Source organism: Lineus longissimus, chromosome 9, assembly GCF_910592395.1.
Source record: "Lineus longissimus chromosome 9, tnLinLong1.2, whole genome shotgun sequence".
NCBI lineage: Eukaryota > Metazoa > Nemertea > Pilidiophora > Heteronemertea > Lineidae > Lineus > Lineus longissimus.
The window spans coordinates 3,412,813-3,440,544 of NC_088316.1; the positions used below are offsets into that span (position 1 = coordinate 3,412,813).

The 27,732-nt window shown below is 40.8% G+C and overlaps 1 protein-coding gene across 2 annotated transcripts in view; it reads left to right on the plus strand.

Moving 5' to 3' along the window:
* LOC135493152 (cytoplasmic FMR1-interacting protein-like) overlaps positions 1-25,848 on the plus strand; it is a 35,018-nt gene extending 9,170 nt beyond the window's left edge. The window contains exons 11-25 of one of the 2 annotated variants that reach the window (XM_064780137.1): positions 549-705; positions 1,631-1,727; positions 2,558-2,634; positions 5,962-5,976; positions 10,214-10,322; positions 10,717-10,836; positions 11,211-11,410; positions 11,854-11,941; positions 12,516-12,750; positions 15,914-16,044; positions 16,677-16,755; positions 18,780-18,895; positions 20,204-20,442; positions 21,380-21,527; positions 22,804-25,848. In XM_064780137.1, the coding sequence (XP_064636207.1) occupies positions 549-705; positions 1,631-1,727; positions 2,558-2,634; positions 5,962-5,976; positions 10,214-10,322; positions 10,717-10,836; positions 11,211-11,410; positions 11,854-11,941; positions 12,516-12,750; positions 15,914-16,044; positions 16,677-16,755; positions 18,780-18,895; positions 20,204-20,442; positions 21,380-21,527; positions 22,804-22,971 (1,979 nt within the window). In that variant the 3' untranslated portion in view covers positions 22,972-25,848. The remainder of the gene's footprint in view (positions 1-548; positions 706-1,630; positions 1,728-2,557; positions 2,635-5,961; positions 5,977-10,213; positions 10,323-10,716; positions 10,837-11,210; positions 11,411-11,853; positions 11,942-12,515; positions 12,751-15,913; positions 16,045-16,676; positions 16,756-18,779; positions 18,896-20,203; positions 20,443-21,379; positions 21,528-22,803) is intronic. The other variant, XM_064780138.1, reaches the window with a different exon arrangement.
* Positions 25,849-27,732: the final 1,884 nt, after the last annotated feature.

Sequence of the window (27,732 nt, forward strand, 5' to 3'; positions counted from 1 at the left end):
GTTTTAACCCCCGCCAAAATATTTCATTATTTTCCCAAAAAATCATTATATAGCTCATTATATAGCTCAGTAAAGCATGAAAGACATACAACATCGTAAATATAGCGTATTACTACAATTTTGATGAGTTTCTCAGAAAAAATAAATAATGAATAATGAAAAATGAAAAAAAGCCTCATTATCCTTTTTAATCACTCGGACGGTAAACCAGATTATTCATTCCCATGGCCTTACAGTGGAACCTCCCTTAATGAACACCTCTCTATTAAGGACACTATTTTTGGTCCAGAATTGGTTGTTTCCATTCAATTTCACCTCTCTAATCAGGACAGCTCTCTATTAAGGACAGCACTTGTCAGTCCCAAGGGTGTCCTTAATAGAGAGGTTCTACTGTATTTGCAATATCCATGACTGCAAGACAGAGAGAAATTGATCGAGCTAAAATGCAAAATTGGGCAGATTACTAATTAGTTTCTGTTTTGAATGCTATCTGGCAAGCAATGCTTGTTCATCATTGTGTATGACAGATGTCTTCTGAATTATTTCAGGCACATTGCAGAAATGCTGTGATCTGTCTCAGTTGTGGTACAGGGAGTTCTTCTTGGAGATGACGATGGGCAAACGCATCCAGTTTCCGATTGCGATGTCGATGCCGTGGATTCTGATGGACCACATTCTGGAGACCAAGGATGCGTCCATGATGGAGTAAGTTTCCGAGACAAGACCACTAATGAATATTCATAGGTTGGAGGGTCGAGGCCTATCAATTAGACGAGTGCATGTTTTTAACTCTCAAGTACATATTTGGAGAGGTATTGAAAATATATTTGCTGTGGCAAGTCTACAGATATAAAGAAATTATTTGATGAAAAAATTCATTTCGAATTTTGCTAATTTGGTAATAGGGGGCGTGTTTTGAGTTTTTCTGCCAGTTGGCTGAAAAGAGTGGAAATATCAAAGTCTGTCTAATTTGTCGATTATCAAAAAATTTCCGTGGTCAATCACCAGTTTATTTTTCACCATTTACTTGCCCGGCTGTCCGGAATAACATAATCTAAATTTCAGATTCACAACACCACGCATTATTTGATGCGTCGCGGTCAAACATCGACAATTTAACTGCTAAAAGGCTTAAAAAATCAATTGTGGTCTTGCCTCTTCCATGGTTACCTACTGATGTTGTGACAAACAGTAGAACCTCTCTATCAAGGACACCCTCGGGGCGGACATTTGCCATCCTTGATTGAGAGGTGTCCTGATTATAGATGGGAATTGTAATGGAAACGAACGATTTGGAATCAAAGGCGAGCGGCGTCCCTACTTAGAAGATGTCCTAGTAACCGAGGTGTCTGCTAAGAGAATATGCAATATAGAGTGGAACCTCCCTTAGCGGACACCTCTCTCTTAAGGACAACTTCTCTATTGAGGTCACCAGCTATGGTTTCATATTTTTTGTTTCCATTCAATTTTACCTCTCTAATCAGGACACCTCTCTATTAATGACAGCACTTGTCAGTCCCGTGGGGGTCCTTGATAGAGAGGTTATACTGTACATGTAGAATTTGTTGAAAAGGACTAACCTACTAGTGTTATACAAATATTTCAATAACATTTTATCATCTTTTTTTAGGTACATCCTGTATCCCCTTGACCTCTACAATGACAGTGCATCCTATGCTCTGACAATCTTCAAGAAACAGTTCCTCTATGACGAAGTTGAGGCAGAGGTATGGAGCATTATTATATTAATATAGAAAATCTGAAGTCTTCTCTCCACAGGGTGGCCCAGAATTATTTTCCCTTGCACAATAGAATAGCATTCCGCGAAGTTACTATTTATAGCTCACAAGGTCATTTGCAAAAGATATTGATGACGTTTTAGTCACGTGACAGTCGGACATCGACACTTATTTCTACGCATTTGAGCTTATTTCAAAGTCAATTATCTTTGACCCTGCATTGTTTTTAGCATGAATGATACCATAGAGTCAGAGAAAGAAATATTCAGAACAATTATGTAGTATTTCCAACACTCGGACATGTGCCAGATTGAATCTAACTGCCCTAGTTAGATAGCCTGAATCCATTACGAAACCACATGTTTGTCCGACATTGCCTGTAATTCAGCCATGGGGAAATAGAGGGCAGCAGCTGCAGTGACGTCATCTTCGCGGGATGCTATTCTTTCGTGTCTCCATTGTGTGAGGGAAAATAATTCTGGGCCACCCTGTAGTTTTAGCCACTTTATGAGTGGTTTTCACTGCATGCAAAAAAAATACTAAAAATGGCTGAGAAATTTGAAAATGATTTGCTTCAAATTCCTCTTTTTGGAGATAATGAATTGTCCAATTTTGACAAAGTGAATATTTTCAAATACTTTCACACGACATAATTTGTTATACATGTAACTGTATTTTTCTGGAATTGAAAAATTCTGTGTGCCATTTTCTTGTGAAATGGACTGTAGCACCTGTAGTCTGCAACGCTGTCATTCTGCCAAGCACAACCAACGTTGTCTGAACCAGCTGGCCATTACTGAAAATAATTTTTTTTTCAGGTTAACCTGTGTTTTGACCAGTTTGTCTACAAGCTGAGTGACCATGTCTTTGCCTATTACAAACATTTGGCAGGAAGGTGAGTGATATAGAGATATATATTTCAAAAATTATTCAACTATTAAAATATTGTTTTCCCGACTGTTTTGATCGTCTACAGTTGACGTGTTTGAAATGATTCCAAGACCTCATGATTTTTTTCGTCCAGATCATTATTACAGGGATGCTTAAAGGGAACTGGAACCGCCGAGCGATTTATTCAACTTTTCGACTTTCACCGCCCGAGAAAGTCAAACTTCCAACTTCCTATTCGAGTTCAGATTTGTAGCTCTGCCCCCAGTGCCGAGCATGCGCAGTTCAATTTGTCATTATTGAGAATCATGTGAGAATCATGTGAGAATCACGTGAGTCATGCGATCTTTCATTCATGAGTTTTCGTAGTAAATTCCAGTGACGTTACTCAATGATTGACAGCTAGGCGCCATGTTTCATTCATGCCTCGTTCTGATCACCCGATACGCGGGAAATGAAAACGAGGTCATACGAACTGGCTTGGCGGTTTCAGTTCCCTTTAATTTGACGACTGGAATAAAAAGATCTCTGTCCCAACTCTCACTGGGCTTTTGAATTTTTTTAATTGGACCAAAAATAACCATTTTAGAGGTAATTCTGTACAAGTGAGTGCTGTGAAAGAACAAGATTTTTGCAAGAAAAATTTTTCAGAATCTTCTCCTTAATTAATTGGTATCCCTGTTATTATGACTGCCTTGGGTCATTTACACCATCAAACAATGCATCCAGATGACTCAAAGGCCCATTGTTTCAAAAAATTTGGAAAACATTTTTTAGCTCACCTCTTAGCAGAGGTGAGCTTATCCCATACCGTGGCGTCCGTCGTCCGTCGTCGTCGTCGGCGTCGTCGTCGTCGTCGTCGTCGTCCGTCGTCCGTTAGCAGGGCACGTTTCGTAACTGTTAGAGCTATTGAGTTGAAACTTGGTACACATGTACCCTTATGTAATGACACCTGGGAGACCAAGTTTCGGTCCGATTCGTTTCATGGTTTGGCCACCAGGGGGCCAAACGTTAAAAGTGAAAATATGCAATATCTCCCTCAATAGTAGTCGGGAAATTTTGAAAAAAATATGGTAGGTACTTCTAGCAAAGGTGCATCATATATCCTCCGGGTTTTTGATTTGACCTCCTTTTCAAGGTCACAGAGGTCAAATGGTGTAAATTGGCCGTTAGGATGTAACGATGGCACGTTTCTAAACTGCAATGACTATTGATACCAAATTTGGTACACATTTACCCCTTAGTCAGCTGATCTCAGGGACCGAAGTTTGGTCCAATATGATTCACCACTTGACCACCAGGGGGCAAAATCCAAAAACCTTAAAAATGTGATTATTCCTTAACTTCTTGCCCGATTGCCACCAATTTGATATCATGGGTACATCTAACCACCATACAGTATATGTCACACAGGTTTTTAATTTGACCTTCTTGTCAAGGTCACAGATGTCAAATGGCGTAAATTCGCCGTCAGGCCGTAACAATGGCACGTTTCTTAACTGCAATGACTATTGATCACAAATTAAGTACACATGTACCCCTTGGTCAGGTGATCTCAGGTACCGAAGTTTGGTGCGATCTGATTTGCCGTTTGGCCTCCAGGGAGGGGGCCAAATCCTAAATTCTTCAAAATGCCATTATTCCTAGTAATGACTTGCCCGATTGGCACCAATTTTATATCATAGGTACATCTAATTCTAACAACCATTCAATGTGTCACCCGGGTCTTCTTTGATTTGACCTACTTTTCAAGGTCACAGAGGTCGAATGTACTGTAAATTGGCCATTTTGGGGAAATTGTAATTGCTTGGACCTACATCAAACCTAACACTACATGACACAAGACCATGCTCTTTATCCATCTTTCCTCCACATGAGGTGAGCACAATGGCCCTGGCCATTTCATTTGAAGTACCGGTACACATGTATCAAACAACAAAATTTGTGTTTGCACTGGAAAACACCAGTTAGTCCGACACATTTCATTCAAAAGCAGGAGAATACGTTGTTACATTTGTTATGAAAAATAACACATTTATAAGTGGGTGCTGTGGGGTATAATACAGGTATTTGACTTTGAGAAGACACGAGACAGGAGTGAAGTGCACTGTATGGAATCAACGGCCCTTGATAGTCTGGTATTGAAAGAGCCGACTGCCCTCAGTGCATTAGCAAAGGGGTGGTGCGACTGTGAGGCATCTGATAACAGTCGCATTGGTTAGTCTTGGGACGGGGAAGATAGCCAGTCACTGCAATATTGTATATGTTTGTTGACTCATTGAAGTTTTCCAAGAGCATTTGTTGCTGAAGTCCAGATATCAACAAAACTCATTTAAGGATTTTGAATCATTGCCGCAATCAGCAGAAGTTGGAATTTCCGGAATTTGTGTCTGGTTACGCATGCGCATAAATGAGTCTGTACTAAATACATGTACATGCAGTAGTGTCTGATACATGTATGCGCATGTGTCTGATACATGTATGCGCATGTGTCTGATACATGTATGCGCTAGTGTAACAGGATACAAATCGTTTAAAATTTGTTCAAACTTCACTTATTCAAAGTCCTCCAAGGAGTATTGGCTTCTGTGCTGTCTCATGCTTCACCTTATGACTGCTTATCCTGTTCAAATGTGTATAGAATTCTAATTCCTGTGTACAGAAAGCTTCAGATCTTCTTGTATTTAAACTAAATGTATGTCCTTTCAACTATGCAATAACTTGCAAAACTCAGCTGCAATCTTGCGATGAACATGCATGGAAAGACATCTCGCACATTTGACTCTGTAAACTGAATGTTTCACATTGAAAAATGCATAATATAAACATGGCTCTTTTTACAGTTTGAGATTTCATTGGTATGTTTAACAAAATTAACTAAAGTAACCTGAAGATGCACTGGTGGGTGTATTTTGCGCATATCAAAAACTCCCCCGAAACATCCCTGAACAGTTCTGTGCATGCCAGGAACTGCATAAATACTCTGTTGAAGCTATTAAGCCCGCTTAGGGGTGCCTAGACGAAAGGGCTATTTTATGTGTAGTAGGCCTATGTGAAACAGACGCACCAAAAGTGGCTGAATGACGTTTACACAGTATATATCCTAATCAGTTATTCGGAGACTGTTTTTTTCATATGATTGGACATTGACACTACAAAACAAGTCAGGTTTTATGGAGGAGGATGCCAAACTGGTATTGTAACAATATCATAAAAACAACGAAGTTTTTTCGAAATGTGCGAAAAGAAGAAATGAAATTTCAGAGGAGAAAATTCTCACGCCTTTAGTATGAATTTGCTAAAAAGACAAATTTCTTCAAATTTTCCCTTCTAGCTGTGTGGCATCATCGTAAGTTTCGACAGACTTCTGTCAAGTTTCTAGTATGATCTCAAATTATTACTTGGGTAGAAATTTTTTGGTGTTAGTTCGAAATAGCTTCTGCATTTTGCTTTCACACATGTCTGTTTGTGTTAAATGTAGAACGAAACATCTCCCATTTCAATCAGTGTTCCGTACCTTACAGCATTTTGTTCCAAATTTTTGCGGGGATCGAAATATTTCTGCGACGTCGGCCCGATATGAGTCAAGTTGAGCAAGCAGTGCAAGCTTCCGATATCATCATAAAGGCCTTATTCCACAAGAGCATTTTCCCGCTGTGACTGTCATTACAGCAAAACATTATGGTCATTTGCTATTTGAGATACTTATGACTACTTGGGCTGAAAATAGGCCAAGTCACCAAATGCAGTGATAAATCCTATTAAAAGAGGAATAAGGCCTTTATACTGCTAAAGTTGAAGCCTGCTGATCTTGCCTATACTCAGCGAGTTGGGTCGGCAAGAAATGTTTTGACCTCTGCTCTCTATCTCAGCTTAGCCTTTGCTCTGTGTACACCCCTCTGCCTTATCCAACCGGTGTGAATGGTGGACCTGATTTTAACCCATGACAATCAAATTCATGCGCTTTCACACAACCATTCGACACTTTTAACCCACTTCAAAATGTTCCTGTGCTGCGCTCAACTTGATCAGTTTTGCACACTGTGTGCCATTTTATGCCAAGTGCACACCTTATGACTGTTCCACTGATTTTGGGAAATTTCTGAAGTGGATGCAAAACTGTGCCAAAGGACAGCAGTTGAAATGGCACTGGGACTCTGTGAGGTAGACACTGGGTGTTATGAATAAAAACTAGCAAATGCTTTTACTTAAATTTTGTACAGAAATGCCTAGTGTAAATGTACGTGGAGTTTTAGAAAAAAGCATTTGCTAGTCTTTATTCATATTACCCAATGTGTTGAATGGTTGTGTGCCGGTTTTCGCAATATGGAAGAAAATCTGGTCCACAGTTTTAACCAGTTCATAGGATGGTAGAAGGATGTATTATTATTATGAACTGTTCTATCAGTCTGAATTTCGTTTTGAAACATCTGTAATCAGGCCTTTTTATTACTGGTATGTGTTTGGGGTTTTACGGCCAATGGACTTGTTCCTTTTCCATGCTGAGCAAAGTGAAACAATTCTGCTTTTAAAAGCAGCTGTCACACTTTATGGCTGAGGTCTTTAAAGTAAAATAAAAAAGCTTCGTCTCAATTGATGCCGACGTATCTCCTTTTTGGAAGGATTTCAAGGGAACTTTATAGGAAATAGAAAAAGAAAAAAAACATTTGTATCTGTGGCTAGATGATTCAGAGGCCTGGTAATAGAGAAAAGGTTGATACTATCGTTTTCAGCTCTGTTATACAGCGTGTTACAAAAAATTCCTCGCACATCCATCCAGTACATGATGTGTTGTTTGGGATTTGTATAAGGACTTTACAGTGCAGTAGAACCTCTCTATTTATGGACACCCGCTAGACTGTCAACTGCTGTCCTTGATAGAGTGGTGTCCTGATTGGTAAGGTCAAATTGAAGGGGCACAACCAATTTGGGACCAAGACTAGTTTTCTTAAATAATAGAGAGATCTTTCGGAATATTTCAATACTTTGTGTAGACAGGATTTGACTGGTTAAAGGCCAATACCTGTTTCGTATTTTTTGTGACACGCTGTATGAAATTTGATTTCTGTATTTTTAAAAACCAGAAAAGAACTCAATTTGTTATTCTTATAATTTTCTGTATCAGTTGTTTTCTGTAAACCTCTATCTTACCACCTGGTAGACTCCTCGTCATAAAGCAAATCTGGGCAACAGTAACTCTCTCTGCTTGTTACTTCATTCTATCATTTTAATACTACATGTGTGGCTAGGGATTTCTGTGTATTTCTTCTCCCATATTTGTTTACTTTTAAGTTATGGTAGTTTGATGGTAATTTATAGTTTCAGCCCTCAGATTTATGCTTTGATCAATCAATGTACTTGTACTCACCCTCTCCACCCCAACAGTGTCCAATACACGGGTAGACTTTGGCACTCCTGGCAATATGGACACGCCACGTACTTCTTGGTTATTTACGGCGGTCACTTCCACTCGGCCGGGAAAATGTCCGCCCTGAATGAGGTTCTTTCTTGGCTGCATTGGGATGTGCACCTGCTATCCCCAGATAAGAAATGGACTCTTCCTTCATTAATAGAACAAGTGAATACATGGTTTATGCCAATTGCTCACCAAAGGGGGATTCAGGGTTCATACTGACACTGATTGATCACACTGTTTTTAGTGATGGGCCTACTTTGCCTTAGTCATGTTAGTTGTTTATTCTAAAACACTTTGATTTGTACTGAACCGTGGGCTTTGGTTGTTCCACCAAACACCTCCCAGGTGGAGCTGTCGTCTTGGCCAAAACCTCGGCCGTCGCTTCGGTTTGGGTCAACATTTTAGTTCTACCCTCGCGGTTTTCAGGAAGACAACCAAAAACCTCCAGTTCGGTATCAATTCTTTAATGTCAATTTTCAGTCCCCAAATGCATGGCTTCCCATGTAGGCATTGCGTATATGTGTAAGGTTAAAATTTGGATTGGAAGAAGTCGCAAAGCTTTTGAACCCGTTTCCAACTTGTATAAGGTAAGGTGGTACAAATATACTTAGAGCCCAAGTACAATTATAGCCTCAGTATACATTGATGTGTACTACTAGGTCTTTTCAACACTAGGGCCTATAAATGGGACAAGTTTACAATCCCAGATCACAGCCAAAAAAGGTCATCAGTTGAAAAAACAAGTATCATTGGGTGATGTGAATAAAGATAGCAAATGCTTTTACTTCAATTTTGTACAGAAAGGCCTAGTGTAAATGTACATGGAGTTTTAGATAAAAGCATTTGCTGCTCTTTATTCTTATCGCCCATTGTTCAATGGATTGATAGTTGAGTGTGATGAAACTATGTCACTTCCATCGGGGATGGTAAATTTTAACCCTGAACTTGTACTAGAGCTTTATTTTCACCACCTTACCTTACTGCTGCTGCTGTTCTCTACTGTATTGACTTAGGCCCGTGGTGGCATTTTGGCGGGCATGGCTTTTGGTACTGAATGAAAATCAGCATGCGAACTCTGTGAATGAGACCAATAGGCACCCTGCGATAATAAATTTCGGCCATTTTGAAAAGGCAACGTTTGTTTACCATGGCTTAAAAGTAACAATATACAAGCTTAATCAAGGAATTTACTTCAAGTTCCGCATGTCTTCCAATGTTTATGATATTTTGAATGCTTTTGGTGATGATTTGATATAAAACATGATGTTTATGTCATGGTAAACGTACGCTGCCTATGAAAAGGCCTTTTCAAAATGGCCGAAATATATTTTTGCAGGTTTTCTATTCCAAACCAGACTCCTAGCATGAAACTTGAAGTCTCCTTTGTAAATAGCATGACCATGGATTGGTGCTGGAAACATTCGTGTAAAGCGCTCTGCAAACAAACGATTTTTGTATCACTATGACCTGCGACAGTTATTGCCACAGTGAGCGATAAAAAAATTAAATGCTCATCTGTTGGTAAAACCAGTAATTGCTGGGGATTGGAAGATGTTGATTGCAGACCACCGATTCTCGTTGCCTGTGCCTGCGATGACTTCTGCGATCAGCGATTTTTGTCACATGCAGTGCACCTGTGATCATAATCGCAGCTCCCCAGCTGAACTTTTTTTTCCGTTTGCTTTACATGCCTTGCTCGCTACTTAAGAATCACGTGGAGATTTGAGTACAGCAGAACCTCTCTATTAGGGAAACCGTCGGGACTGACAAGTGCTGTCCTTAATAGAGAGGTGTCCTGATTAGAGAGGTCAAATTGAATGGAAACCACCACTTTGGACCAAAACTAGTGTCCTTAGTAGAGAAGTTGTCCATAGTAGAGAGGTGTCCGTTAAGGGAGGTTCCACTGTATTTGACATGTTGGTATTTTCTGGACTTTGCAATGGTTTCATCAGTGTGGAATGTATCATTGCCATTCATCCGACTGTTTTGATTTTATGAATAGATAATCAAACCAAAAATGATAAATATAAAATTGAAATTTTGTTAAAGCACTTGGATACACTTACAACACAGACTAGCTGAATTTTGACATATCTCTGCAAATTATCATGCTATGATACAAACATTGCCGTAAAAATTTAAATAAATTTCGCCGACCATTTCGTTTCAGTATCATGTTGGATAAGAGATTCCGTGCAGAGTGCGCCCAGCTGGGGACGAGGATCAACTTCCCCACACCAAACAGATACGAGACCTTACTCAAACAGAGGCACGTCATGGTAGGTATAGATGGAGATATTGACCAAAGTCAAAGAGACAATATAGGCAGTGGCTAGGCAGGCAAGATAAAGTTACACAAAGCCGCCAATAGGGGTCTCTCATCTCGAAGTACGTCGAAATGATTCACGCTTGTACGAGGGATATATTTAGTGCTAAATCTGACATGACCAAGGGCCCTTACTGTGTAATTAGTCACCTGAAGATGGCCAAATCAGCCCCTCTCCTCCTGCCTATAGTCCCCCTTTAAGGGGAGAAATTTCACAGTCTGAACACTGGAGTCTGTGGTATTTGATCAAATGAAGAATGATAATGTGACGGACATGCATTTTCACTTTCAAGAACATTTTGTAATTTGTGTTCATTCAATGTTATTTTCATGATGATGAATTTTAGGTATTGGGTCGCTCTATTGACTTGAACAGACTGATTGGCCAGAGGATCACGATAGCTCTTCAGAAGTCACTGGACGTTGCTATCAGTCGGTTTGAGTCTGGAGACATCACTGGTATTGTGGTAAGTCTATCTACACCTTCCTCGTGGCTCGGTTGTTCAAATGCACTAAATTCATGTTAATCGAAACAGTTGAACAGTAGAACCTCCCTTAACAGACACCTCTCTATTAAGGACAACCTCCCTATCAAGGACATTTTGAATTTGTAATTGAATTTGAAAATGTCAAAATGCAAAAACACCTACTAAATATAAATTTCAACATTGCCGTTGTGTAGGCTAATATACAAATTACTATGAATAACAAGTTTCAACAAATTTGTACTCATAATAACTGCACTACGGCATTGTGTATTGGTGGATTTCTATTTAACTGGACCACAAATAATTACGAACGGCGTACCCATTTAACAATGTGTAACCTTTCACATATTCAGGAACTCGAAGGTCTGATCGAGTGCAATAAATTGACCCACAAGCTACTTACCAAGCATCTCAAGCTCAACGAGTTTGAAGCGATGTTTAAGGAGGCGAATCACAACGTATCAGCGCCCTATGGACGTATCACTCTCCACGTTTTCTGGGAACTCAACTACGATTTCCTGCCCAACTATTGTTATAACATGGCTACAAACCGGTACGTGAAATGACCAAGGCCAGTTGCCTCAAAATGCCAAAGACCATCTTTTAGCAATGAATGTTTTATGTTACACCCCGTATAACTGCTCCAGACATGTCACACGGTACTTTTGGTTGATTGGTTACCATGACAACATGAATCTTTATCGAAGCTTGATTGATTACTCTGACAACATGAAACTTCATTGAAATTTTGTTGGTTACCATGACAACATAAAACTTCATTGAATCGGTATTACAAACCAACCATTAAATGACATTAACCTTGACCAAGACAGCTGAGAACTTTTGAAATGATATTTGTGAAGTTTTGCAGACGTGATACATTAAAACGCCTTGTACTTTTGTGTGATTTATAACATTTTATGTTGGTTGCCATGGTAAGAAGTGTGCTCGTGTTTATATATTCTTCGATCAAACTCGTGTTTTCGATTTTTCCAGATTTGTTAAAACCCATTTTTCACTTGGGCAGCAGCTGCAGAGAGACAAGGCCCCAAGTGTCATGCACCACTATATCTGGGGGACAAAGGTTCGTAAAATATTGTGTCTTTAAACCAAACTGTGGTGCTGGTGGCTTCTAGTCTACACTGTCCATGTCCGTGCCGAAGATTGGCCTAAAACGTTGGCAAAAACGAGTGCATTTCTGAGCGTTCCTAAGGTCACGTGATTGTATGAACATTTCGTAACATTTTCAGTAATATTTTGACCAGGTAATGTGACAAATGTTCACAGAGCATAACATTTCAGCAAAACAAAAGTGTCATCGGTTTGTTACTGTGATGTTGACAAAATAAAGGCGGCTACCCATTTGTTACTGAGATGTTGACAAAATAAAGGCGGCTACCCATTTGTTACTGAGATGTTGACAAAATAAAGGCGGCTACCCATTTGTTACTGAGATGTTGACAAAATAAAGGCGGCTACCCATTTGTTACTGAGATGTTGACAAAATAAAGGCGGCTACCCATTTGTTACTGAGATGTTGACAAAATAAAGACAGAGTCTACGTAACATGCTGCCATACTTTTCTGCTCTCTCCACATTGTCAACATTTTTGGCAACAAGGAAAATGCACCTCTTCAACGTAAAGTGTCTATCTTCAGGACTTAAACCGTGCATTCAGCATGATCTACAGCCTGTACAGTAACTTCGTCGGCACGCAACACATGCGGGCCATCTGTCGTCTGCTCGGCTACCAGGGGGTTGCCGTCGTCATTGAAGAACTCCTGAAGGTCATCAAGAGTTTGTGTCAGGGAACGATCCAAATGTATGTCAAGACGCTCCTGAAGGTGATGCCCAAGGCTTGCAAGTTGCTGCGCTATGAGTATGGTTCACCAGGTAGGTTGAGGCCAGAATACATGCACAAAAAAAAAATGTTCGGCTTCCAAACGCATCGATTTTCCCCCAGTAAATACAGTAGATACACACCAATTTTCCCCCAGTACATCGATTTTCCCCCAGGAAATACAGGAGATACACACCAATTTTCCCCCAGTACACCGATTTTCCCCCAGTAAATACAATCCGAAATTGCCTTCAAAATATTGGTCGTCGCGAGAGCAGACCCTTATTGTCAGGTTCTGTCATTATGTTTGTGGCAGCATGTGCCTAGCAACCATGCCTAGCAACGGGCATTTTACACTAAAAAATATCTTTAAAATCATTTTTTTTAAAATTTGGTTCCGAGGAATTGTTTGCAGTACATTCAGCCTCTTTGTCACCAATTTTGAGACAAATCGGAGTAAAAGTGTAGACGCTGAATCGATTTGTTTCAGGTCCGTTTAGCTAAATGGCGAGATTGACTATGAATGAAGATAGTTTTAGCCCCAGGATGCTCGGCAGTTGTTGAATTGAAATGCAAATTGCGTTGCCAGTATTTGTCCTATTGTAATAAAACTTAAGTTTTCATTAAAGTTCGTTATCTTGTTCATTAAGTCCTTCGTCTCATGTAAAATGCGAAATGAATAAAATTATTAATTGGGAGCTCAAAATTGATGAGCGTGTATACGTAGCATGCAGGAATGTTGTGCTGGCCAGCGAGCAGTATGGTGAGTTTCTTCACAAAGCTACGTGTCTTTATCGATGATGTATGAAGAAACTACGAAGACCCAATGTAAGCAGTAATCTAATCTGTAATACTCTCAAATTTCAACGAAATCAATCAAGTATTTGCCGAGAAATTAGAAATTACGCACAACTTTACAGGATCGCGTCAGCCATAATAATGACATTAATGTACATGCAAATGAGGACTGTCACTTGCTCGTCAATACCGAGCAGCTAATCACGTGGGCATAATTATGATAATAAGGTACAGCGGTGGAAAAATTCAAATTCAAATTCAAATTCTTTATTTATTTATTTATTTATTTATTTATTATTAAAACCTCCAGTAAAGGAGAATCAAATATTTTACAGGTTTAAAACTACAATGTACAACCTAACAAGTTCAGTCAATACTTTACAAATTTAAAACTAAATGTACCGGGTATAACCATGGAGGCATTATAAATATAAGTAATAAAATATAAAATTATAATGCCACCATGGTATAACCTAACAGATTGAATTAAAAAGCCCGTGTGAGCAATCTCACCATGGTGTGCTCAGCCGAACCCCTCGTGTCGTACCCGCTGCTGAGGAGGAGACCGTGTAATGAGTCCACAATCCCATCCTCCGCAGCAGGGACAACCGGACGGTCAGCCGAGCGACACCGAGGAGAGAACGCTAGGGAGGCGGGCGCCACACCGAGATCGATCACAGAATCCAGAAGGGTGCCCTTTATGCACCCGGCACCAGAGGCCCACTTTGCCAAAAGAACACAGTTCAGGGCTCTGGCGGGGGAATCATGCCGGAAGATTCGTTTGAAGAGAGAACACTTTGAATCATTGATGCTGTTGCTAATACTTTCAATTCCAAGGGCTTCCAGTATTATTACTCTAAAACGCTAAATAGTCTGGTTCTCTGACCTCGATCTCCGGGCTTTTGGTAGGGTTTAGGAACGGGTCAGGTAACAACAACCGTCTACAAATAACACGGCAGAAAAGAGGAGTGTTATTTTTAGATTCAGCCATTGTTGTAATTTCTCGAGCCAATTATCGTTTTACGGTCGAATTGAGCGCTGTATCTGTCCTAGGGTTATGCACTATTATTGAACACATCATTCTACACTGTAGAAATACCGGAATTACTCTTAAAATGCGCGATTACGGTTATTTTATGTTTCAGACAAAGGGGTTTCCCCATATAATGACGTCACTTTTAGCGATATTGTCATTTTCGCAAAAGTACGATTTGGGACGCTAAACCTTGACCGATTGCGTTGGTTTTTGCAGGATAGGTTGTTTATAATATTAAAAAAAATTAGGCATAAGAATTTTTGTGGAAATGGTGGTTTAAGCTATTGTTCTATTTATAGATTTTTGTTATTGCCTGACCTACGACAGCGAGAGTGAGGTCAGGAGCCCAGACTATAAAACGCCCACTAGGGGCCAACGGTTACATAAAATAATTACAAAATATACAATATAAAGTTACAGGGTATACAAAATAAGATCACAAATATTTAAAGACAAAAACATAATAATGGAAATCAGGACAATATAGAGTTACGCAGTTTAAAGAACTCGTTGATAATCGCAGCAGAGGGAGGTGAAGGATTTTTCAGAAAAATTGTAGTCAGATCCGACAGAGACAGAAAATGGAGATCACTTCTATTACAACTGCAATGAGTTTTGCTGTTTTGACGCATATTTAGGGCACACCGCAAGGAAGTGAAAACATCCTCAACCTCCCCTGACTTGCAAACCTCACACTTTCTTAGACTACAGTGTCTCCCAGTTTTGATTCTTAGACAATGGGCTTCCAGCATTAATTTTGTGATACAAGCCCTGTGTTTCACTGATTTAATATCATTTAAATATGTTTGAAGTTCAAATGAAAACATAAGATTACTATACATCGAGTTTTTTATTTGTTGCGATTTCACCAAAAATTTCATGTTGACAAATATCTCTAATCGTTTACTGGGCATTAGAGTATAATATTTTCCAATTATCCACATTAATATTCATTTGATCAAGCCATAGGTACCCCAACCCGGAGGAATTAAGAACAACATTTCCAAACTTTGGGGACGTTCTGGCATCAACGCGACGACCCATATTCGCCTATAGGCTTGTACAAACAAGATTCATACCTTTTATGGCTGTAGCCCTCTCGAAGAAACTTGGCACCCCAAACATGCAATTTTTGTCACTGTGACCTGCTACAATTGTTGCTGCGATAAACGATAAAACGATTGCTTTGCTGTTGGTAAAACAGTAAATCACTTGAAAATGATTGCTGGTTGCAACGATTGCCAATTCTTGTCCCATACCTGCGATGACCGGTGCAAATGAAAAATGATACGACCATGATCACAGGTCCCAATGACAAAAATCGCTCGTTTGCGGGCCACTTGAGATGTATACGTATTCATTGATCCGTTTCGCTCCTGCAGGAATCCTTGGTTATTTCCACGCCACCCTGAAGGACATCATCCAGTACCCAGATCTAAAAACAGAAGTTTTCCAGAGTTTTAGAGAAATTGGCAACATCATCCTCTTCACCCTAATCATTGAACAAAATCTGGTGAGTTTTTTGGCAAAGTCTTTGTTAGAATTCAGTTAACAGTGGAACCTCCCTTTGCAGACACCTCTATTAGAAGGACACCCCCTCAGCCTCTATGGAGGACAGTTTAGATTGTTGACACAATTGAGAAGTCACAGTTTTGTCCAGGTGGGCAGCAAAATCTGTCCGGGTGCTCTGATAGAAAAACCGTTACTAGTACTGACTGGTGCTTAAGTTAAAGTTAAAGTTTAGGGTTTATAGTCTGATATCAACTACGATATATGTTATCATCCGACTTTACACTTTAACCCCAGTCTGTCCTGAAACCTTTCAGTAGACCTCAGATGAGCTGCTCAACCAGCGCTACAATCTGAGCATTTCTGACTGGTACCCATTTATACACCTGGGTGCAGAGAGGCAAGTAAGACAGAGAGACCAGCCTACAGTCTCACGCCGACAGTGGGGATCGAACCCGAGACCTCTTGACCGCTGGTCGAGAGTCCAAGCCACTACACCACAGCGGCTCCTGAACAAAAAGCATAGTTGACACCTCTGAACCTGAAGGCATTGAGCTAGGATGGCCCGCTGGATTAATACTTTTGCATGCAATATCTTCACAATGTAAGTGACCATGTTCTCACTTTTTCTTTCAGTCTCTGGAGGAGGTATCGGATTTGAAACATGCCAATCCCTTCCAGAACATCATCCCGAAACCTTACATACCCGTCAAAGGTTAGTTTGTTGTTTCACGACATGGTCTCAGTCCGAAATGATAGAACTTCTCATCTTAAAGGGTAACTCGTGTCAAATTTCACCATATAATGTTTTAGCTGTTTTTGACAAATGACTACGTCACTTTCTCATAAATCGGTAAGGTTTTTGAATCAAAATGCACATTTTCTAGAAATTGATGGTTTAATCCCGCCCGGACGGCTCGCTTCGATGCCGTTTTCGTTGATGACGTCACAACATGAACATTTTCGCGGTTGCGGTGGTTTACATTCAGCGATTTTATAATAAATCTAATTAAAAAATGGAAAATTTGAGCTTTACATTTGTGATCAACAATTAAAAACGGACGTATTTCCGCAAAGTTGTAAATCACATCATAGTATCACTTTAAACACAATGCCACAGTGCTGTTGTTATGCATACAAATGTGATGAAACTTGACATTTATAGTGTCTGTATATCAGTCTACACAATGACATTGATGAAATTTATATCCAGTACATATGTACACAATTAGAAATTTTCAATTTTAGTTACAAGTTTTAAATTTATAATGAACAGGGTTGGCCTTCTGACTTTTGCATAACATGTGATGATACTAAATGGTGATAAAGTCGCGAATTTCTAAAGTGTTCCTCGGCAGTTTAACTGTTAAAGTGCTGAGTATTGATATAGAAAACCCTGCTTGAAGTGGAGGTTAAAGGGAACTGAAACCGCCAAGCCAGTTCGTATGACCTCGTTTTCATTTCCTGCGTATCGGGTGATCAGAACGAGGCATGAATGAAACATGGCGCCTAGCTGTCAATCATTGAGTGACGTCACTACTATGGAATTTACTACGAAAACTCATGAATGAAAGATCGCATGACTCACGTGATTCTCACATGATTCTCAATAATAACAAATTGAACTGCGCATGCTCGGGCACTGGGGGCGGAGCTACAAATCTGAACTCGAATAGGAAGTTGGAAGTTTGACTTTCTCGGGCGGTGAAAGTCGAAAAGTTGAATAAATCGCTCGGCGGTTCCAGTTCCCTTTAACAAAAAAATGAACTGAGCTATTAGCGGAGGCCAGTGACAGAAGTCAATGGTGAAGGTCCATCGAACTTTTGATGGGTTGAACCATCATGTTGCACTAAAAAAGAAAGATTCAAGTTAAGCTGGGGCCTTTGTCTGTCTCAAGATTGGTGGAGACTGTCGATTGTCACCAAACGTGGTTCCTCGGAATCTTACTAATTGTCACCAAACGTGGTTCCTCGGATTCTTACTGATTGTTACCAAATGTGGTTCCTCGGAATCTTACTAATTGTCACCAAATGTGGTTCCTCGGAATCTTACTGATTGTCACCAAACGTGGTTCCTCGGAATCTTACTAATTGTCACCAAACGTGGTTCCTCGGAATCTTACTAATTGTCACCAAACGTGGTTCCTCGAAATCTTACTAATTGTCACCAAACGTGGTTCCTCGGAATCTTACTAATTGTCACCAAACGTGGTTCCTCGAAATCTTTAATTGTCACCAAACGTGGTTCCTCCGAATCTTACTAATTGTCACCAAACATGGTTCCTCCAAATCTTACTAATTGTCACCAAACGTGGTTCCTCCGAATCTTACTAATTGTCACCAAACGTGGTTCCTCGGAATATTACTAATTGTCACCAAACGTGGTTCCTCCGAATCTTACTAATTGTCACCAAACGTGGTTCCTCCGAATCTTACTAATTGTCACCAAACGTGGTTCCTCGGATTCTTACTAATTGTCACCAAACGTGGTTCCTCGAAATCTTACTAATTGTCAGCAAACGTGGTTCCTCGGAATCTTACTAATTGTCACCAAACGTGGTTCCTCCGAATCTTACTAATTGTCACCAAACGTGGTTCCTCCGAATCTTACTAATTGTCACCAAACGTGGTTCCTCGGATTCTTACTAATTGTCACCAAACGTGGTTCCTCGGATTCTTACTAATTGTCACCAAACGTGGTTCCTCGGATTCTTACTAATTATACGACAAAATGTTTCAGAAGGCGACAATAAGAAAGAGAAGGAACAAGAACTAAAGATGATGATGAAACGTCTTGAGGCTAAGTATGCAGCGCTACAAGTCGTACCAGTGATTACCAAACTTGGCACAACAAAGGTATGTATGCCAGTTGCCTTCTCATGAGTTGCTATAAATTCTGTCCAGGCTACTCATGTATTTGTGACCCGCTCTACCAAAACTAGGCGCTTGTCGCATCTGAACTCGACAGGTTGATACGGACTTGTTGTTCATTTCCCTATTGTAGACCTTTTGTGAAATCTATTACAAACTGATTTGGTCACATTTCACAAAAGGTCTACAATAGGGAAATGAACAACAAGTCCGTATCAACCTGTCAAGTTCAGATGCGACAAGCGCCTAGTTTTGGTAGAGCGGGTCACATTTGTTGCTGTGAACATGGTGGGTAAATCTTTGACAGGGTATCGGGCCCCCTTTACCACAAGTCACCGTGGTGTAGATGTATTGAATGGCTTGAGTTTGACCAAAGTCACTCACAACTGCTTTGAAACAAGTAGTGTGGGCATCTGTGACGTGAGGTCATTTGGTCTTGATTGTTTTGAGTTCGCGTTTTACATGTAACGTGTCACTGTTCCCATGAAGAACGAACGAGTCATTTCCAAAGAGCGGGCTGCCTATGATTCACGATGTCACTTTTCAGCCACGCGTCGTGTTTTTTAGCCGAGTCAGTTGACAGGTGACAAGTCAAACATGACAAGTGACAACGTGAGTCATAAATAGCTATGCTAACTATGCTAACCATGCTTTCTGACCTGTTTCATGTAGCATCAGCAAGGGAAGAGACTAGAGAAGCAGGTCCAGGACAGATTGCCGCGAAAATTTATAAATAGTTCGGGAAACTTATAACATCCTCTTGCAGCATCCTCTTGCAAACAGGGCCTACTCCTTACGCATCTTTCTGATTGAGGGAGTAAACATATCGAGGCCACATATCGAGTGATCGATGGCCGGATTTGTCAGGATGTCAAGCCAGCTTCCCAAACTATTTATAAATTTTCGCGGCAATCTGTCCTGGCCCTGCTTCTCTAGCCTCTTCCATCAGCAAGGCCAGTGCACCCTCGCATGCTGCACGGGATTTTCATATCGGTGTGAATCATGTGATTAAAAGATATCAGAGAAATTTCAAATCAATGAGAATTCTTTTTCTACAATCTTCAAGAAATGTGACCCATTCCAGCAAAACCAGTCACATGTCGCTCTGAGCTTGGCAGATTGAGACGGACTGTTTGTTCATTTCACTATTGTCTGCCTTTTGTGAAATCTGACGACATCAAATCTTCTATTATCTCCTGGTGTCATCTAGGCTCATATTATGTGCGACATGCGACTAGTTTTGCTAGAACGGGTCACAAATAGCAAATTAACGTGAATCATATTGTCTTCCAGCAAGCCGACATCGCCGCCGAAGGTGACCTCCTGACCAGAGAACGCCTCTGCTGCGGTCTCTCCATGTTCGAGATCGTCCTGACACGTATCAAGTCCTACCTCGAGGACGCCATCTGGCAAGGTAGCGAACCTGCCAATGGCGTCATGAACATCGATGAGTGTACGGAGTTCCATCGGTTGTGGAGTGCGATACAGTTCGTCTATTGTCTGCCGGTGTCCGAGACACAGTTCACAGTGGAGTAAGTACCTTTATAATCATGTCCATGTTGATAGGAGCCCCACACTGAAATTCTAGATGGCTTTCAGGGTATTTTCTTGGCGAGCCTGAAATGCTGGTGGCAGTACATGTAATTTCAGTTTTCCTAGCTTCTGTCTTAACAAAATCAGTTAGCATCTGAGGGGAGAACATATTTATAACAGTTGGGTTAAAAAGACTGCATCACGTGTTGTTCTTTTTCTGTACATGTGTTCACTCCCTCATGAAAGCACTCAACTGCGTCTGTTCAGCTTGAATGCATTCACTGTAGGGCAAATTGACCATGCTTATAGATATAGGGTATAGTTCATTCCCAGCTGGATTGTAGCTCACTGCCCAGGATGGAAGCATTGTTGAATCTTCCCCCCATCACACTGTGCATGCAAGTTGCCCTATACAACTGACCGAAATGAGGCCGGTGAAAACAATTTTTACCCATATTTGAAGGAGAATTAATGTAGGGTATACATGTAGTTCATTCCCAGCTGGCTTGTCACTTGGATATCTCGTGCTCCGGGACGCCCAGTAGCTCACTGCCCAGGATTGAAGCATCGTTGAATCTTCCTCCCAGCACATGGTGAATGCAAGTTGCCCTATACAACTGACCGAAATGAGGCCGGTGAAAACAATTTTTACCCATATTTGAAGGAGAATTAATGTAGGGTATAGTTCATTCCCAGCTGGCTTGTCACTTGGATATCTCGTGCTCTGGGACGCGCAGTAGCTCACTGCCCAGGATGGAAGCATTGTTGAATCTTCCCTCCAGCACATGGTGAATGCAAGTTGCCCTATACAACTGACCGAAATGGGGCCGGTGAAAACAATTAATACTCATACTTGAAGGAGAATTAAAGTAGGCCCTTTACCGTATGTATCAGGTTCTTAATACCTCATGTGTATTCTTCTTGTGTCATTTTCAGACAACTCTTTGGTGAAGGTTTGAACTGGGCCGGCTGCGCCCTGATAGTACTCCTTGGACAGCAGAGACGCTTTGAGGCGCTAGATATCTGCTATCATATTCTACGCGTAAACAGGATCGACATGAAGGATGAAATGTGCAGTGGAATCGTAAGTTAGCCACAGATTAATCAACGTGATCGGCCTGCAGATTTAATAGGACTGCAGAATCCACTCCAAACACTCTTTATCTGGTCACTGGGATATGCAGTGGGTACTCGATTAACTGATTTTGTGGCATGATTGACTGACACAAGGTTTTCCTCATTGTAATATGCATTTTAGGACAACAACGGGGTATACATGCTTCCCGAATTTGGTGGCTTGCATTGGAACTAACTTTTTCCCCCTTGTCCGTCATTAAAGGCATTCAAGTGTGTTGGTCAACCATGACTATCTCCTTTGTCCCTCCACCATAAGGCCCAGTATCCCCTTATGACATCACTATTTCGGACACTCAGCGCCCCATTTCTGAAAAGGTGTATAAAAGAAGGAAACTACCCCATGATCACGTCTTGCCAATAACCTCGCCATGAATTCTTCATGGAGTAATGCCCCTGATCAAGGCCTACAGGAAAGTGTGGATGTCCCACTAGGAACCATGAAAAAGTTGTAACAGACATCCCTGATTTCATGAGCCTGATAATTGTACAATAGCAACTGTATACAACAAGGCTAGGCCTATGCTTCACTTGGTGTTGTAAAGTGGGCTTAATTCCTAGGCCTAGTTCCATTCTGGGCCCTACTAATCTTGACTTAGTAAATTCTCGCAAAAACCAGTAAGTCAAGTACCCACTGTTTATCAATACGATATACAGTGGAACCTCCCTATTAGGGACACTCTCGGGACTGACAAGTGATGTCCTTAATAGAGAGGTGTCCTGATTAGAGAGGTCTAATTGAATGTAAACAACCACTTTGGGACCAAAAGTAGTGTCCTTAATAGAGAGGTTGTCCTTAATAGAGAGATGTCCGCTAAGGGAGGTTCCACTGTATCAGCAGTGTATTGCAATATATTACATACACTGCTGCATATTTGGAGAGAGAAAACACGTTCAACTGTGGAAATGTACGTCTGTTATCAATTTCTTCCAACAGCTAATCTATGTTTGCCTGAAGACTGTAGCCTGATGCAATAAAAGCATTTGTGTTTATCGCAAAGCCGGCATTTAAAGGATGATCATCTGCCATCTTTTTTCATTATTATAAGGAGAACTATTTTGACCAATTAACTCTGCCACCTGTGTGACCTCCTCACAATCGCATGGCCACCCATCTGATTTTTCAACATTGCAAAATGAATGGTTTTAGAGGGACGACGTCCCCAAATCTCCCCTCTATATGGATTGAAATATGGATTTTACTCATGTCTCTATTTTATTTTCAGCCGTTGAAACGGATGGTCGACCGCATCAGAAAGTTCCAGATTCTAAACAACCAGATATTTGCGGTTATCAACAAGTACCTGAAGTCGAGCGAAGGTGACAACGTCCCAGTCGAGCATGTCCGTTGTTTTCAACCGCCCGTGTTTCAGCCATCGCAGAGTACAGTCTAGTGTCGTGTCGTTCCCCAAATGACCATTTGTGACCCGTCACAGCAAAAGCAGGCGCATGTCGCTCTGAGCTTGGCAGGTTGAGACGGACTGTTTGTTCATTTCTCTATTGTCTGCCTTTTGTGAAATATGAGCACATCGATTTCTTCCAGTATCTCCTGGTGTCATTTCGTCTCATCTTCTGTGTGACACACTCCTGGTTTTGCTGTGACGGATCACATTTGGCCATTTGCTGAAAGATTTTTTAAACTTCTGCAATGACAATGTTGAACACTACAAATTCTGTGTAGTTGCGGAGCACAGATTAATAAAAGTTCCGAGAAATCCCACCAATGGTACGCGCTTCAGAGCCCCAACAATGGGGACAAGACTTTTACGAGTGGACTATACAGTAGAACCTCCCTTAGCGGACACCTCTCTATTAAGGACACCCTCTCTATTAAGGACACTAATTTTGGTCCCAAATTGGGTGTTTCGGTTTAATTTGACCTCTCTAATCAGGACACGTTTCTATTAAAGACAGGACTTGTCAGTCCCGAGGGTGTCCTTAATAGAGAGGTTCTACCTCATTGTTAAAGAAATTCTGGTTCTATTCACGATAGCAGGAGCGAATTGCTCAAGCATTTATTCCTGAACATCGAAATGATAATGAAATCTGAATAGTTTAGAAGAACATCAATGGTGCTAGGAAGCGGGATCTACATTTTTTATTCAATATCTCGGACAAAACAATGTCTTATATGCACATGTAGAGGGAAAATAGCACTTTGCAGTGCCAAACTTGAAAGGCTTTAGAATTATCCCATGCACTTATGTAAAGCCAGGTACAGACATTACTTGGTAAGATCGATATCCTTATAAACAAAATATCATGTGTGAAATTGACAAGTATAGACAATACTTGGTAAGATGGATATCCTTATAAACAAAAAATCGTATATGAAATTGACAAGTACATGTATAGACATTACTTGGTAAGACCGATATCCTTATAAACAAAAGATCAAGTGTGAAATTGACAAGTATAGATGATACTTGGTAAGATCAATATCCTTATAAACAAAAAATCATATATGAAATTGACAAGTACATGTATAGACATTACTTGGTAAGACCGATATCCTCATAAACAAAATATCATGTGTGAAATTGACAAGTATAGATAATACTTGGTAAGATTAATATCCTTATAAACAAAAAATCATTTGTGAAATTGACAATAACGGATATTTTGCCAGAAGAGTGCAACCCTTGATTGCGCCAGAGTCTTTCAAATTGAAGGACTCCGACTTGGTTGAGCGACATTATACACATGACGTCATGCAAGTACTGTCAAGACATCAGATGAAAAGACGTCATGCAAATACTGTCAAGACATCGGATGAAAAGACGTCATGCAAGTACTGTCAAGACATCGGATGAACAGAACAAACAAATCCTGCTGTTTTCTGTGCCATGACACATTGTTTTCCTGACATCATGGCCAATTGACCATTTCGAGGATTCTACATATTTTTTGCATTGGCGACACAATCCTGAAACGGTGCGGGGGGGGGCAAGGGGCATCATGTCTTTTAACCCCTCAAGTGCTGTACTCTAAGTTAAGAGTACCATCTTTTCTGTATTGTGCGTCACTCTGGCCAACAGCTGTAGAAGAGATAAACCTACAGTCCAAGTCACAATTGACATCCCTTAATTTGTGTCAAAGGCGCGTAAATGGTGAGCAAGTTGCATGGTCCCACCCGAGAGTCCGTCAAATAATCTTGATTGACCCATTTCGCGTATGCACCACTCAACTTATGTCACTCGGGCGCAACTTGCCTGCATGTGACGCCAAAGTTGTGAGTAACTTACGCATAGCAGAAAGGATGTCAATTGTGATTTGGACTGTATAACCTATCTAGTCTGAAGAAATGCATTTCCGTAGGGTATCGGCATCTCAATAGGGGGTGCTGATTTTTACTACCGTAGGGCAAGCGCCAAATGTCGCAGCAAGGCAGTACCCTAGCGACAGTCATCACAACGTAGCCGGCGTAGTTTTGCTAGTACCGTATTCTTCAGAGTGTATGCTCTGAGAAAGCAGAGTGAATGTTGTAAACATTTCAAATATGCATGTTTGTGCATGCATAATAACTTATGTATAGCTTGTAGTAGTAATAGTTAGTAGTGTGGTAATGACTTTGTACATTTCTATTGGTAGTGTTCTTTTTATTGATGTTTTAGTTACCTGTAGGTTGTAATTTTGTCCCACACTTCAATAGAAAATACTTGAATATCTTTAGGAGACTCTACATCTATCAGAAATGTTATCAAGCCTGTTACAGCTCTTTTGTCTTCATGTGCCTGTGCTTACTCAAGGATTCTTGGAGAACAACGACTATGAGAGTGGCCTGTGTTGGCAGTGATGGACAATGTTATCAATCGATCTAGTTCAAGGGCTGTTGAGAGATCTACATGTAGTTCGGACTATGTCTCAACATTTTGTTGAAGTGTTTACTCATAAAGTTCGTAATAACTGGTATTACAGTTGTTTTGGTCACAGAATGCTATATAAATGATCTATTTTGTGTCTGCAATATTTTTCAGTTCTATTACTGTCATGACTTTGACCTGCATTTCCAATGTTGAACTTCTCAATCTAGTCCTATGAAAAACTATGCTCCTAGAGACTTGATTTCTTATAACCAAATTGTTCATTGATATTTTTCAACTGAATGCATTTTTACATCTTTTGTGTGTTGTTTAATACTGTACCATACATTGTGTAATAAATGGTATGATGATCATGATAAGTTAAAAACGTGTCTTTCCTTCCCTCAATTGATAGTCAAGCTCAGATAAACCATCCAGAGTCTTTTCTGATTGTAACATACCAGTGAAATGATGACCACAATTGAAAGGGTGTGTCCAAAAAAACCAGTTAGCGACATTGTTGTTATTTTGAAAGAAAAAACAACCTTGTTTGCACCTACTGGGTCATACCATGACAACTAGTTGACACAAATGATATCGCCCTAATGTATGAAGTATTTCATGCTCGATGTTCGTGCAAGTTCATTTCGTTGAAAGTGTTGCATGTACACCTTCATTGAGACAAGGATGTGGAATAATGATTATAATGAATAGTGAGTTTTCATATAGTGCTCATATTTGGCAATGCCGCTAGAAGTTCAGTATGCTTTAATTGGTAATGGGTCATATCCAATACCAGGTGACTTGGCTCTCGGACATATCTTCTGTCCATCACAAAGAGGGCTGTCGGAGTGGCACAGTTGAAACCTTGTGCCTGTTACCTCTGAGGTCCCGGGATTGATTCATGGGTGGTCCTGGTACACATGAGTCTCTTCGACAGTGTAGGTTTGCTCCAGGACTCTTGTTTCTCCTGCTTGAACTACTATCGCTCAATATTGTTTACAGAGCTACATTGTAATAATGTCCTAGTTGAAGGTCAGCTCTAAACTCAATGTTTCCTTTTTATGGCAAAGAGGAGCAACTCTGTCTGTCTTTTCTGATCAGAGACACTGTCAGCTAGTTATCAGTCACAACCAGTCAGGATCAGCCAACAGCCAAATGACTCTCAAACCAAGGAGACACTGTCAGCCAGTTGTCAGTCACAACCAGTCAGGATCAGCCAACAACCAAATGACTCTCAAACCAAGGAGACACTGTCAGCCAGTTGTCAGTCACAACCAGTCAGGATCAGCCAACAGCCAAATGACTCTCAAACCAAGGAGACACTGTCAGCTAGTTGTCAGTCACAACCAGTCAGGATCAGCCAACAACCAAATGACTCTCAAACCAAGGAGACACTGTCAGCTAGCTGTCAGTCACAACCAGTCAGGATCAGTCAACAACTAAACGACTCTCAAACCAAGGAGACACTGTCTGTTGGTTGTCAGTCACAACCAGTCAGGATCAGTCAACAACTAAACGACTCTCAAACCAAGGAGACACCCTCAGCTAGTTGTCAGTCACAACCAGTTAGGATCAGTCAACAACTAAACGACTCTCAAACCAAGGAGACACTGTCTGTTGGTTGTCAGTCACAACCAGTCAGGATCAGTCAACAGCCAAATGACTCTCAAACCAAGGAGACACTGCCTGTTGGTTGTCAGTCACAACCAGTCAGGATCAGCCAACAGCCAAATGACTCTCAAACCAAGAAGACACTGTCTGTTGGTTGTCAGTCACAACCAGTCAGGATCAGTCAACAACTAAACGACTCTCAAACCAAGGAGACACTGTCAGCCAGTTGTCAGTCACAACCAGTCAGGATCAGTCAACAACTAAACGACTCTCAAACCAAGGAGACACTGTCAGCCAGTTGTCAGTCACAACCAGTCAGGATCAGTCAACAACTAAACGACTCTCAAACCAAGGAGACACTGTCAGCTAGTTGTCGGTCACAACCAGTCAGGATCAGCCAACAACCAAATGACTCTCAAACCAAGAAGACACTGTCTGTTGGTTGTCAGTCACAACCAGTCAGGATCAGCCAACAGCCAAATGACTCTCAAACCAAGGAGACACTGCCTGTTGGTTGTCAGTCACAACCAGTCAGGATCAGCCAACAACCAACAATAGAATTCTTCCAAGACTGAAGCTCATGCACTTAGAGCATACAGGGACGTTTTCCTGCCCTCATTTTCATAAGTCGTACTTCCACCTATCAAATCCCTGTGTCTTTTGGGCTTACACCTATGAATTGCCGTGTCTAAATAGACCTGTTTGTCAAATCCCCGTGTCTATTAGCCCCATCGAGCT